Source organism: Miniopterus natalensis, chromosome 1 (assembly GCF_054644295.1).
Source record: "Miniopterus natalensis isolate mMinNat1 chromosome 1, mMinNat1.hap1, whole genome shotgun sequence".
NCBI lineage: Eukaryota > Metazoa > Chordata > Mammalia > Chiroptera > Miniopteridae > Miniopterus > Miniopterus natalensis.
Window position 1 is genome coordinate 106,540,308 of NC_142081.1, and position 15,568 is coordinate 106,555,875.

The 15,568-nt window shown below is 35.2% G+C and overlaps 1 protein-coding gene across 5 annotated transcripts in view; it reads right to left on the reverse strand.

Moving 5' to 3' along the window:
- Nucleotides 1-201: 201 nt before the first annotated feature.
- Nucleotides 202-15,568, reverse strand: part of TOGARAM1 (TOG array regulator of axonemal microtubules 1) — an 89,067-nt gene continuing 73,700 nt past the window's right edge. For 2 of the 5 annotated variants that reach the window (XM_087824939.1, XM_087824935.1), the window contains one exon: nt 11,635-14,822. In XM_087824939.1, coding sequence (XP_087681065.1) covers nt 14,789-14,822 — 34 coding nt within the window. In that variant the 3' untranslated portion in view covers nt 11,635-14,788. Of the gene's footprint in view, nt 1,348-2,129; nt 2,217-5,368; nt 5,589-10,225; nt 10,416-11,630; nt 14,823-15,568 lie in introns of those variants that run through there. The other 3 variants (XM_016217363.2, XM_087824949.1, XM_087824944.1) reach the window with 3 other exon arrangements.

Below are 15,568 nucleotides of genomic sequence, written 5' to 3' on the forward strand. Positions count from 1 at the left end.
TCTAGTCCAGCCCTCACATTTTAGAGATGAGAAAACTGAGGCCCAGACTTGGCAAGTGACTTACTCAAGATGACACAGCTACTCTCCTGTAAAGTTAGAACTATAACCCAGTTCAGTAGAGATAGGTCAATATTATAATACATATATTTTGCCATTTTAACATATATGGAAGTTGGAAAAATAGGACACCTTTCACACACCTACAGAAATAAATCCTTTTATTTTATAACAATCCTTTTCTTTTTTAAGATGCATACAGTACTTGTAGCCCAAGAATTCTGAGAAAAGCTATAGATGACCTGGCACTATTTTTGAGAATTATACAACTGGACAGCAAAATAACACCTTTATAAATGTTAGGACATATAGAAATATAATTTAGTGTTTGCACAAAAAATAGGGAAGTTACATTCAACACGTTTCCTTAAACGTGCATTTAAAATATTTAAATTTTTTCTAAAACTTTGGTCACCATGCTTTATTATAATTTGTTAAAATTCACAATTATATAGATGATTAAACCCAAGTGGTAAGCAAATATATCACATAAACACAAAACAGCAAAAGCAAGCTAATACTGCACAATCATATTAGCAGACTGATTTGAGAATACATATTTTTCACAAATAGCACACAAAAGTTTGTGATAACATAGTTCAATGACTTTTCTTCCACTTCTTCATCAAATAAGGTTGAGTAATGAGACATAGCAGAACATGATTACATAATAAAAAGTATATTTTTAATTACAAATCTAATTGTACATATAGGGCAAAAATGCAATTTCTATAGAATAGTGCAAATGAGCAGGACTTTTCTCAAAAATATTAAAATTGGATTCACTTCATGTTCCTCACATTTCATGAGCATTAAGTTATATTAATTATTTTAGGTTTTTGTGTGATGGGACAAGTGGTAGGGTTAATATAGGTCAGATGTGTATTCATAGGCTGCAAATAAAAATAGCCATTGACTTAATTTACTGGATGAGAAGTGCAGGCACTGAAAACGTAACTTTAAAAAAGTTCCATCTGTCATCATGTAAACAGTTTTGTTCATCATACCATATTTCATGAAAGATTCATAATTCATTTCAAATTGTCATATTGAGCAATTCCTCTAAACTCTTTTTAATATGTGGTGGTTGAGATGCAGCCTGATTTAATAGATTCTGGCCCATCTGTGCAAAAAGTGCTTTTGATAACTTAGCTGTGGCTATTCGTATATTTCCTCCAGCTCCAGGCAAAGAGCCACTATTTGTCATGTTTCCTAAGAGATGCCATAAAACAACCAACACTTTCTGTTCTGTGGCAAAAGGCTTCCTTTGATAGAGTTCCATAACAATATCTGAAATACAAAAACATGGTAAACTGTAAGGTTTTTAAAAAAATAAATTCAAGTTCTGCTAATTAAAAAGTATACACAATATATACTGAACTTCTTCCCAGTGCCATTTTTCTAAAATGTTAGGTATCTTAAAAGAAGTAGGACAGAAACTTTCCTCCCAAAGATTGGAATCTGCAAGTATTAAAATTCTAAATATAATAGTTCAGGCAAAAGTAGTAAAGATGGGAATGAAACCCCAAATTCATCTCAATGTTTTCCAAATGCAGTTAATTAAAAATTTCTACATTTTTGACCCATGGACATTTTATCAAACACATAATTTGAAAATAGCAGTTTTCTATGAATACCAATATTTGATTTTAATTATTTTTATTTATCCTGTTTATTTCTAATAGAAGGAAGACTAAATACTTAACTGGGAAAAAGGAGATGAAATTATTTTAAAGAAAATTTTTGGGAGTAAAAGTGTTAAAAGGTCCTTTTGTGGTTCATTATACAATTTATTTCTACTTCATGCGTAGTGATACTGAATGAAATACCCATCAGTTTATCCTTAATTAATAAAATATTTCTTCAGCCCTGGCCAGATAGCTCAGTCGGTTATAGTATTGTCCCAATATGGCAGGGTTGCGTGTTCAATTCCCCATCAGGGTACAAACAAGGATCAACCAATAAATGTATAAATGAGTGGAACAAGTCAATGTCTTTTTCTTTCTCTCTTTATCTCTCTCTCCCCCCACCGCTTTCTAAAATGAATAAAGTAAAATAAAAAACAAATTTACCAGCAAGCTTTTCAGTCATATCCTGTTTTGCTTTTCCATTTAAAAACTGAGCTTTTGTACAGAATGGCTGTAGAAGTAAGTAATTGTCTGAACAAAAAGAACAGAGATATGTTTAAAGAGTTATGACATCTTAGTTATTTTCAATTACATAGTATTGAAAGCAAAAAATATGCAAATGATTACAATTGTGTTAAAAAGATTTTTTAATCTATCCAGTTGACCACTATTTAAAATTCTTTATAAAACCTTAGCAAGTAACATTCTTAGACTAAATGAGGCATAAAAATACATCACAAAATATTAAAGTAGCTATTGTATGGTGTACATGTATACAGAATTGTATATATCCTAGATATCTTATTCTAAATTATACTCTATAGGTTTATTAAAAAAAAACAAACACAGAAAAAGAATTACTTTTAGGGGGTTAGTTTTTACCTTTACTGCTTTTTCCAAAGTTTTTACTTAGAAATAATTATAGATTCATAGAAAGTTGTAGTAAAGATAGTACAGAGGGGTCTTGTGTACCTTTCGCCCAAAGGTTACAGCTTACATAATTACAGGTGTCTTCCGCTTTTTAAAAGTTCATTTTTTGTCACCTTGCTTTTATGAATACCTGTTTTTGCTAACCAAAAGAAATCCAAAGATGATTGCTGGTGTGGCTCAGTGCTTGAGCATCGACCTATGAACCAGGAGGTCACAGTTCAATTCCAGGTCAGGGAATATGCTTGGGTTTCAGGCTTGATCCCCAGTAGGGGTCATGTAGGAGGCAGCCAATCCATGATTCTCTCTCATCACTGATATTTCTCTCTCTCTCTCTCCCTCTCCCTTCCTCTCTCTGAAATCAATAGAAACATATTTAAAAAAAACCTAAAAAGTGAAAATGCCATTCAGCATGTTTTGCAGTGAGCCAATATAGAGGCAGTGCATAACTCCGAGCAGTGAACTGTACTGCCAAATTAAACTTCCCAGGAAACTAAACTCAGCATCTTAGCACCAAGCTGCCATAGCTTTGAACTGTGTCTGTGAGCATCTGTGCTTTATCTTTTATTTTTTAAAATACATCTTTATTGATTTCAGGGAGAGGGAGAGGGAGAGAGAGAGAAACATCAATGATGAGAGAATCATTGATCGGCTGCCTCCTGCATATCCCCTACTGGGGACTGAGCCCACAACCCGGGTATGTGCCCTGACTGGGAATTGAACCGCGATCTCCTAGATCATAGTTTGATGCTCAACTGCTAAGCCACGTCTGGCCGAGTTGTGCTTTATCTTGATTTACTTTGTGAATCCATTAGGAAGATGTCTCCTAAGGTAATTGCTTTTTCAATTTATGCCATTTTGGATTTTGAAAGGTTTCATAGGAACACTTAAATTTCCAGTATCAGGGGATACCTGTACAATGCAATATGAAAACAAAGAATCTGACATTCATTGATACAATATGTGTATACAGTTCTGTTATTTTAATACATGTGTAGATTTGTGTAACCACCACGGCAATTAAAATATAGAATTATTCTATCACTACAAAGATCTTGCTAGTGCTACCCTCTTTATAGTCACATTCAGACCTTCTTCCTTAACTGCGCCTAAACCCTAATAACCACTAATCAATTTCCATCTCTGTAACTTTGTCATTTTGAGAAGGTTATACAAATGAAATTCTACAGTATGTGACTTTTTGGGACTGGCTTTTGTCACTCAGCATAATGCCCTTGAGATCCATCCCAATTTGCTGTGTGTCAACAGTTCATTCCTTTTTAGTGCTAAGTAGTATTCTATGGTATGGATGCATCAGTTTGTTTCACCATTAACCCACTGAGTTACATACACACAGGTTGTTCTAGTTGGCTATTACAGATACAGCTACTATGAACAATCATATGCAGGTTTTTACATGGACAGTTTTCATTTCTCTAGGACAAATGCCTAGGAATACAATTGATAGGTTATATCATAAGTGCATAGTTTTTTTAAGAAACAGCAAAACTTTTCTAGAGTAGTCATAACATTTTATTTACATTCTCACGAGCAATGTATGAGACACTGAGTTTGAGCTCTTCTAATACTTGCTATGGAATGAATGTTTGTGTCCTCCACCCCCAAATACATATGTTGAAACCCAATCCCCAATGTGACAGTATTTAAACTAGGCTTTTGGAAGGTGATTAAGTCATGAAGGTAAATGAGGCATAAAAATACATCATAAAATATTAAAGTAGCTATTGTATGGTATATATGTCTAAAGAATTGTCTATATCATGAGGGTGGAGCTCTCATGAATGGGATTAGTGTACTTATAAAAAGCCCTAGAGAGCTCCCTTGCACCTTCCATCATGCAAGGACACAGTCAGAACATAACCATCTATGAATCATAAAGTGGGTCTCACCAGACACAGAATTTGCCAACACCTTGATCCTGGACTTCACATCCTCCAGAATTGAGAGAAATAAATGTTTTGTTTTGAAGCCATTCAGTCTGTCAGTTTGTTATAGCAGCCCTAAGACACCTGTGCAGTGATCATAGTCTTAATTTGCATTTGAATTTCCCTAATAACTAGTGATATTAAACATCTTTTCATGTATTTGCAATTCATATATCCTCTTTGGTAAAAAGAGGATATAAAGTAGTGTTCCTATGAAAACTTTCATGCCTTTTGCCCATTTTCTAATCGGAGTGTTCTTTTTTTTACTGTTGAGTTTTGAGAGGTCTTTATATATCCTAGATAAGTTTTTTGTCATATATGTAGTTTGCAAGTATTTTGTCCCAATCTGCAGTTTATCTTTTTATCCACTTAACAGGGACTTTTGTGGAGCAAATGTTTTTAATTTTGATGAAGTCCAGTATATCAACTGTTATAATGTTTTTAGTGTCATGCTAACAATTCTTCATTAAGCCCTAAGGTCCTGAGGATTTTCACCTATATTATCTTCTAAAAGTTTTAAAGTTAAGCTTTTCATTTAAATCTATGATCCATTTTGAGTTAATTTTGTAAAAGATGTGAGGTTGAGGTAGGAAAAAAATTTGAAAACTCAAAAATAAGGGAAGAGAAAGTCAGTTTAGTAGGATAACATTTAATCAATAAAAATAATTTAAAATACTAAGTAATTGAAACAATTTTATAATACGAAGTGATAAAAATTAGTTAGAATTTCAGCATTATAAAAAATATGTAAAATAAGAAAGTACAAAAGTAAAGTCCAAGTAACTGGAGTGCCAAAGTAAGATTTCTTACCCACATGCTGACTCAGTGCCTGAACAACATTTGTGGCAGCCGCATAGATGCCTGGATTCTTGGAATTCAAATTGTTATCTACTATTGCTGGAATTAGCATGTTGATAATAGGAGATAAGTTGTCTCTAAGCAAAGGAACCATTTTGTGCATTGTTTCCAGAGCCACCAGATTTACTTTACTATTAGAATCATGAAGTCGAGATTTAAAAGCATCAAAAATCTGAAAGTAAAGTGATAAATTATTTAAAGTGAAATACTGTTTATAGCTATTATATTTAATGTTGGGGCCATTTCATAGTATTTCTCTTTTAGCATACTGTTTTAAAACACAAACACATTTCATTTAACCTGAATTTAGAAAACAGAAACTTTATAAAAATGTGGATGATAAATCTAAGTGTAGAATTTTCTTACATCAAAAAGAGAAGGCTTTAAAAATTACCATAAAAGACATCCTAATAAATTAAGGTTGAGAAATTTGGCTCAGTAGGCTGATGACTTATTTACTAAAAATGTGATAAAAATGATGCTTTCTGGAGGGTGCAGATTATCTTACCTAACTCTAAGGAATTAAGATAAGCTTTTATTTTTATCTATTTGTAGCAAAAGTAGATATTTAAATTTTAATATAAAGATTTCAGTTCAGGTTTCTAATGAAAATTTTAGCTGAAATTTTAGAGTTAAATTTTATTATTAACCTGATTAACAATTATTCCTTGCTCTTCAGAATTCCTAACTTTAATAAATTAAAGATACAAAAAAGTGAATGCTAAGCAATTCTTTTTTTTAAATTATCTTTATTGTTGAAAGTATTACAGATGTCCTCTTTCCCCCCGCCACTGACCCCTTTTTCCCTGCACCTGTCCACCCACCCCAGGCCTTCACCACACTGTTGTCTGTGTCCATGGGTCATTCAGCCATGCATATACGTTCTTTGGTTAATCTCTTCTCAACCATCCACCCACCCCTGTCTTCTCTCTGAGATTCATCAGTCTGTTCCACGCTTCTATGTCTCTGGATCTATTTTGTTCATCAGTTTATTTTGTTTGTTAGATTCCATATGTGAATGAGAGCACATGATACTTGTCTTTCTCTGTTGGCCTTATTTCACTTAGCATAATACTCTCCAGGTCACTCCATGCTGTCTTGAAGGTAAGAGATCTTTCTTTTTTATAGCTGCATAGTATTCCATATGTGTAAATGTACCACAGCTTTTTTATACACTCATCTACTGATGGGCACTTGGGCTATTTTCAGATCTCAGCTATTGTAAATAGCACTGCTATGAACATAGGGGTACATATGTTCTTTCTGATTGGTGTTTTGCGTTTCTTAGGATATATTCCTAGAAATGGGATCACTGGGTCAAATAGCAGTTCCATAAATCCATCTGAACTAATGTGTCATTTATAGTCACTGTTTGCTTGTTGATTTTTTTGGTCTGGAAGATCTATCCAGTGAAGTCAGTGGGGTGTTAAATGACTGTATTGCTGTCGATATCTCCCTTAAAGTCCTCCAGAACTTTTTTTTATGTACTTAGATACTCCTATATTGGATACATATATGTTTACCAGGGTTATATCCTCTTGTTGGATCGATCCTTTAGTATTATGTAGTGACCTTTATTGTCTCTTGTTATGGCCTTCATCTTGAAGTCTATTTTGTCAGATATGAGTATTGCTACCCCTGCTTTTTTTTTGGTTTCCACTTGCATGGAAAATTTTTTCCATCCCTTCACTATCATCCTATGCGAGTCTTTTGTTCTGTGGTGAATTCCTTATAGACAGCATATATTTGAGTCATGTTTTCTAATGCATTCAGCTACCTTATGTCTTTTGATTGGAGCATTTAAGCCATTTACATTTAAAGTTATTATTGATAGGTATTTATTTACTGTCATTTTAATTCTTTATGCCTATGCTACTAGCTCTATTTCTTTTCATTATAGCAGTCCCTTCAACATTTCTTGCAATGCTGGTTTGGTGGTGAGAAACTCCTTTAGCCTGTTTTTGTCTGGGAAGCTCTTTATTTCACCATCTATTTTGAATGACAGCCTTACTGGATAGTCTTGGTTTCAGATTCTTACTTTAACAAATTGCTTTTCTCTTGCTGCCTTTAAGATTCTCGCTTTGTCTTGAACTTTTGGCATTTTAATTATGATGTGTCTGGGCATGAGCCTCTTTGAGTTCTTCTTGCTTGGGATGCTCTGTGCCTCCTGAACATGTGTGACTTTTTCCTTCACCACGTTAGGGAAGTTTTCTGCCATTATTTCTTCAAACAGGTTCTCTATCCCTTGCTTACTTTCTGCCCCTTCTGGTATTCCTATGATGTGAATATTGTTATGTTTCATGTTCTCCCAGAGCTAGCTTAAGCTGTCTTTTTTTTTCTTCCCCAAAATATATCTTTATTGATTTCAGAGAGAGGAAGGGAGAGGGAGAGATAGAAATATCAATGATGAGAGAGTCATTGATCAGTTGCCTCCTGCACGGCCCCCACTGGGGATTGAGCATGCAACCCAGGCATGTGCCCTAACCAGGAATCAAACCTTGATCTCCTGGATCATAGATGGATGCTCAACCGCTGAGCCATGCATGTGCCCTAACCAGGCATGTGCCCTAACCAGGAATCAAACCTTGATCTCCTGGATCATAGATGGATGCTCAACCGCTGAGCCATGCCTGGCTGGGCTATCCTCCTGTTTTTTAATTTTTTTTTTCTTTTGTTTCTCTGAGTGATTTTTTTCAACCCTGTCTTCTAAATCACTGATCTGGTAATCAGCTTCTATAATCTGTTTATCCCTTCCAATGTATTCTTCATTTCTGCTATGTCATTCTTAATTTCCTTCACAGTTTCCATATCTTTTCTCATGTTGCTGAGCATCCTTACAATCATTATTCTGAACTCTATATATGATAAGATTGTTTATCTCCATTTCATTTAGCTCTTCATCCAGAGAATTCTCTTGTTCTTTCATTTGGGGCTTCTTTTTTTGTCTCCCCATTTTGACTGCCTATTTGAGTTTGTTTGTATGTATTAGGTAGGCCTGCTTGGACTCTCAGTCTTTTTGGAAGGTCTCTGGTGCAAGTCAATGTCAGACGTTTGTGACAAGCCACAGCTTGTGACTCCCTGTGTTGGGGCTGGGTGGGTTTGGAAAGGGCCAAGATGCATGCCAAGTTCTGCTTTTCCTAGCCCTGGGTACAGAAGCAGATCAGGTAAAGTCTCAAAGCATTCAGTGATCTACCTTTGCCTGAAGGCTGATTGTAATTCTCAGTCTTTTAATGAGCCTCAGGCTATAGACCACAGCAAGGTGTAAATTCCACAGGGTGGGGCAAGAGCTTTTCCAACAGGATGGGGCAATTGCTCCTCCCACCCCAGCAAAAGCTGCCTGGATGGTAAAGGTTGCCTGAGAGAGATGCCTGCTCCAGTCTCAGGGAATGAGTCAACACAGGAATCCAAGCTCTATCCCCAAAGCCCCCAACCCTGGATTCTCCTCACACAGCTCTAGTCCATCCTGCCCTCCCTCTGCTGGATTCCAAGGTGAGTGACTACACACAAAAATTTGTGTGCTGGCCCTTTTGGAGGGTGCCTGCACTTTCAGTTGAACCTCCCGGGCAGAAAACCCTCCAGTTTTTCACAACCAGATGTTATATGGGCACCTTTCTCAGTTCTGGTGCTCAGAGCTGCGGAGACCAGATTGGGGTTTTGTTCTCAGTGGGAACCCCCCATAGCTGAGATATACCTCCTGACCTTCAGCTGCTTCCTGGCAAGCCCTCTGGCACCTCTGCACTTCCTACCAGTCTCTATGCAGTCTCCACTTTTTGTCCTTGGTTATGAGGGTTCTCTCCAGCTAGTCTTTAGTTGATTATTCAGGATAGTTTTTCTATATTTTAGTTGTAAATCTAGTTTGGTCCTGGGAAAGTGTCAGTGTAGCTTCCACTTAATCCACCGTCATCTTTGAATCTCTACATATATAGTCTTCAATGCTAAGCAATTCTTTGTTAGGTGAGTGAAGAACTATTCTGTGAGGCTGAGACTGTTAAGTAATAATTTCTGATACATATTATATATATATATAATATATATATATTATATATATATATATTATATATATATATATATAAACACAACTTTTCATGTTAACAATAGTCTTCCCAAGAGATCTATTTTTAATCAACAGAATCAGAAAATGTAACTTTCTAGTTCACATCATATGTTAATATGGTACTTTTCTTCTGAAATTAAGAGACAACACCACTGGAATTAAAAAAGTAGTTATAGTATATTTGCCAAATTTAATGCACATAATACAAATTTTAAATGGAATTTAATTAATAAATTACTAATAAAATTAACTAAACTCTGATGAAACAGATAATTTATGCTTCAATCCTACTAACATTTATTACTATATTTCTTTCTAATGCTTTTTGTTTTCCTGAAGGTAGGTATATAAATTGGTATATTTGGATGTCTAACCTAGATATGAAAAATTTTAATATATCTATTCTAAAGTAATATCAAATCTCTTAAATCCTCTGGTTTTTAAAATATTTATTGATTCACTCAACATATATTTACTGATTGTCAGATTCCAAGAGCTTTCAAGGAGTTACCATCTAGTGGGAAGATCCATACAAATAAGCAGCTATTTTGTTACTTATTTTTTTATAATTACTTTGAATTGTTCTAGAATGCTTTTAAAAGAGCAAAACCTAAGTAATCCATTCTTTTCATAAAGGGTATTTTAACATTTTAAAGTAATATATATAAAATACTAAGATTTAGAGAAATATTTTATACTAATAAACTTTATTAGCCATAGATTAAAAATTAAAATTAATTTTGATGTGTCCTTACCTTCACAATGTTTCCAACAACAAGCTCTTGATTGTTTTCAGTATCTGATAAAAGCTGCTTAATCCCATTAATACGATCACGAAAGTCTTTTGCATTTAGTAAACCCGTTATGACTTTGATATACTCAGCACTTTCTAAGGAATTACGGGGAACTGATTTTCTGGTGACTTCGCGAATTTCATTTACCTCTCTAAAGTAAAAGAAAGGCAAATTTAATTTCATTATTTTTTAATTTTTAAATTTTTAAATATATCTTTATTGATTTCAGAGAGAGGAAAGAAGAGGGAGAGAAAGAGACAGAAACATCAATGATGAGAGTGTCATTGATCGAGCCCACAACCAGGGCATGTGCCCTGACTGGGAATCGAACCCCAATCGCCTGGATCCCAGGTCGACGCTCAACCGCTGAGCCACGCCCGGCCAGGCTAATTTCATTATTAAATTCCTATATGAAACAGAAATGTAATAATAATTCTCATTATATATTTATTTTCTAAAAATTCACAAAATGATCTAACCCATAGCCATTATACCTGTGTTGGGACCCCCAATATTTCTCCTGGGTTAAGTGATTTGCTAAGAGGACTCATGGGGTTCAGCATGCAGGGTTTTGTTTTTTTTTTAATTTTGCTCCCACCTCTGTTGCAAGGAGTAGAACAGCTCTTAACAGGTCTGCAAACAACCCCAGCACTCCCACCTCCAATTTGAATAAAAGCAATAGGGGACATCTATAGTAATATCAACAATAAAAAATAAATTTACAAAAATTAAGTGGCTTTCAGAGGAGCTACCTTAGGAATTTGTATTCAAGCCTCAGCATGCAGTTTTACTCATGGCCAAGATTTATTACAGTAGAAGGTTACAAAGCAAAATCAGCAAAGGCAGAAGGCACGTGGGTCAAAGCCTGGAGGAAACCAGATTTAAGCTTCCTAGGGTCCTTTCCCAGTAAAGTCACATAGTACAAACTTAATTTCTCTAGTAACAAATTGAATTAAGTTTATCAGATGGTAAGAGTTCAGAGTTTTTATTGGGAATGGGTAATGGTTGGTCCTCTGCCTAGGGCACGCTGAAATTCCAGACTCCCAAAAGTAAAGCAGAACTTCAGCATAAATCATTTTGATTATCTAAGTAATTTAGGCACAGTAAACTATGCTTATCAGTTAGGGAATGGTGAAAAGCCTTGAAATCCTAGTTCCCAGATGCCAGTCAAGGGCTAACCTTGCAAGCAATCCTTTCTGAGGAATGCAGCCTGAGGTGTGCTATATTAACCCTTTTCTTTTTTAACATATGTTTTTATTGATTTAAGGGAGAGGAAGGGAGAGGGAGAGAGAGAGAGAAACATCAGTGATGAGAGAGAATCATGATTGGCTGCCTCCTGCATGCCCCCTACTGGGGACTGAGCTGGCAACCTGGGGGTGTGCCATGACTGGGAATCAAACTGTGACCTCCTGGTTCACAGAGCAACGCTCAACCACTGAGTCACACCAGCCAGGCTATTAACCCTTTTCCATAAAATATCCATGTAAACATGCAAGAGAAAATTAGAAATTTGAGACCAGCAGAATTTACTATTTCAATGACTTTTAGTTTTAGTTGCACAATGTTTTCCATTGCTATAATAGGTTGACTCAATGTGGCAGATAATAATTCCTTTGAAACTAGAGTCCTGCAAATTGATAGGTCTTAAAGAGAATGGTAACAATTGCCAGTGACTACCATTTCACTGATTAGCGGTATAAAACTCTATGCTAAAGTTGTCGTAAGAGCAGTGGTTTAACGAATGACTCAGAATCATTATAAAAGTAGATACAGGATGGTGATCTGAAAATGCAGATCCTAGATATATTTATCCATTATTTTTAATTTGTTTAAATAAGTTAATCTGAGGTTAATTGGTAAAATGGTTAATTCTATTCAAATTAATTCTACAATGAGAAAAATAAGGGATTAAATTTATATTTTAACAGAGGATTATATGATACATAAAAGGTGAATAAATGAAAAGGATAAAACAGAAGAATACCTCAAGAAGCCATCTAATTACTGAAACGTATCCATAAAGATGGCTTTTTTATTGTTCAAAACAGGTTGAACTTGCCCTGGCCATTGTGCCTCAGCTGATTGATTGAGCACTGTCCCATGCAGCAAGAGGTCACCAGTTTGATTTCCAGTCAGGGCACATGCCCAGGATTCTGGCTTGATCCCCAGTAGGGGATGTGCATGAGGCAGCCAATCAATGTCTCTGTGTCTCTCCCTTTCCCTTTCTCTCTCTCGAAAAATCAATAAACACATATTAAAAAAAACACAACAAAAACTGTGTGAGGCTTAAACAATAACCAGGATGGATTTAATAGTAAAATAACACTTAATACACTTTAGAGGGAAAAGATAAAGTAACGTGGAGGAACTCACTAGTTATGTTAATAAAATTTATTTCAAAAAAAGAGAAGACATTAAGAATGATAATAGAGCAGATACAAACATCCTCAACAAAAATATTAGCATACCAAATTCAATAAATTAAAAGAATCATACACAATGACCAAGTGGGATTTATAGGATGGCTTAACATCCACAAATCAATCAATGTTATACACCACATTATCAAAAATGAAGGATAAAAAGTCATGTTATCATCTCAAAAGATGCAGAAAAAGCATTTGATAAAAATCAATATCCACTCATGATAAAAATGCTCAACAAACTGGATATACAAAAAAAATGTATCTTAACATATTAAAGGCCATATGTGAAAAGGACACAGCTAATATCACAATCAACAATGAAAAGCTGAAAGTTTTTTCTCAAATATTAGGAATAAGAAAAGGATGCCCATTCTCAACATTTTTATTAAACATATTACTGAAAGTCGTAGCTGGAGCAATTACGCAAGAAAAAGAAATAAAAGGTATTTGAATGGAAAAAGAGGAAGTAAAACAGTCTCTATGTGCACATGATATATTATATACAGACAACTCTAAACACTCTACCAAAGAACTTTTAGAACTAATCATTAAATTTAGTAAAGTTGGGTTCTGGGAGCCAAGAGTCATTATGGCACCTCTGTGATCTCTGGAGGCTGCTGAATCAGACCTTGGGCAACCATAAAAGATGACAAACATCATAATTAAAATGGCAAACATTAAAGACAAAGAAAGAATCTTAAAAACAGTGAGGGAGAGACAGTAAGTTACCTATAAGGGAGTTCCCATTAGGCTGACAGCTGATTTCTTGATAGAAACACTTCAGGACAGAAGGGAGTGACATGAAGTACTCAAAGTAATGAAAAATAAGGGATTGAATCCAAGACTACTCTATTCAGCAGGGCTATCATTCAAAATTGAAGGTGAAATAAAGAGCTTCGCAGACAAAAAAACGGCTAAAGGAGTTTATCACTAACAAATGTGCACTACAAGAAAGGTTAAAGGGGTTGGTGTAAGAAGAAGAAATATAGAGAATGAGACGAACACAGACATAAAGAGAAAATGGGCCCAGCTGGGTGTGGTTCAGTGGTTGAGCATTGACCTAGGATCCAGGAGATCTTGGTTTGATTCCCAGTCAGGGCACATGCCTAGGTTGCGGGCTGGACCCCCAATGGGGGGCATGCAGGAGGCAGCCAATCAATGATCATTCTCTCATCATTGATGCTTCTATCTCTCTCTCTCCCACTCCCTTCTGCTTTCTGAAATCAATAAAAGATAAATTTAAAGGGGGGGGGGGGGGAAGCCATTCCAGACGCTCATAGAGATTCTTAAAAAAAAGAAAGAAAAAAAAGATAATGGCAATAAATAAGTACCTATCAATAATAACCTTAAATGTAAATGAATTAAATGCTCCAATCAAAAGACATAGGGTGGTTGAATGGATAAAAAAACATGACCCATATATATGCTGTCTAAAAGAGATACACCTCAGAACAAAGGACTCACACAGGATGAAAGTGAAGGGATGGAAAAATTTTTCCCATGCAAATGGAAATGAAAAAAAGCAGAGGTAGAAATACTCATATCTGACAAAATAGATTTCAAAATAAAAGCCATAACAAGAGACAATAAAGGTCACTACATAATACTAAAGAGATCAATCCAACAAGAGGATATAACCCTGGTAAACATATATGCATATGAAAAAAACTTTTGGAGGACTTTAAGAGAGAGATTGACAGCAATACAATCATAGAAAGAGACTTTAACACCCCACTGACATTACTGGATAGACCTTCTAGGCAAAAAAATCAACAATCTTAAATGACACACTACATCAGATGGAATTAACTGACATTTACAGGACATTTCACCCTAAAGCTACAGGATATACATTCATCTCAAGTGCACATGGGATATCCTCAAAGATAGAGCACATGTTAGGGCACAAGGCAAGTCTCTACAAGTTCAAGAAGACTGAAATGATATCAAGCATCTTCTCGGATCACAATGGCATGAAATTAGAAATCAACTACAACAAAATATTATCAATCAGATCCAACAATATATTAAAAAGGTCAAACACCATGACCAAGTCGGATTTATTCCAGGGATGCAGGGCTGGTACAATATTCGTAAATCAATAAATGTGATTGATACACCACATAAACAAGCTGAAAGACAAAAAAATTACATGATCATATCAATAGAGAAAAAGCATTCAACAAAACACGCATTTTTGATAAAAACACTCAGCAAAGTGGGAACAGAGGGATCATACCTCAACATAATAAAGGCCATATATGACAAACCTACAGCCAACATCATACTCAATGGGCAAAAACTAAAAGCATTTCCCCTAAGAACAGGAACAAGACAGGGGTGTTCACTGTCACCACTCTTATTCAACATAGTACTGGCAGTCATTGCCACAGAGATCAGACAAGAACAAATAATAAAAGGCATTCAAATTGGAAAAGAGGAAGTAAAACTGTCATTATTCGCAGGTGACATGATATTGTACATAGAAAACCTTAAAGACTCCACCAGAAAACTACTAGACTTGATAAATGAATTTGGCAATGTAGCTGGATACAAAATTTACACCCAGAAATCAATGGCATTTTTATATACCAGTAGTGAACTCACAGAAAGGGAAAATAAAAAATCAATCCCATTTACCATTGCAACAAAAAAATTAAGATACTTAGGAATAAACCTAACCAAGGATGTAAAAGACCTGTACCCAGAAAACTACAGGATGATGAAAAAAGAGATAAATGAAGACATAAACTGGAAGAATATGCCGTGTTCATGGACCGGTAGAATTAACATCACTAAAATGTCCATACTATCCAAAGGAATCTATAAATTCAATGCAATCCCTATTAAAATACCAATGACATACTTCACAGATCTA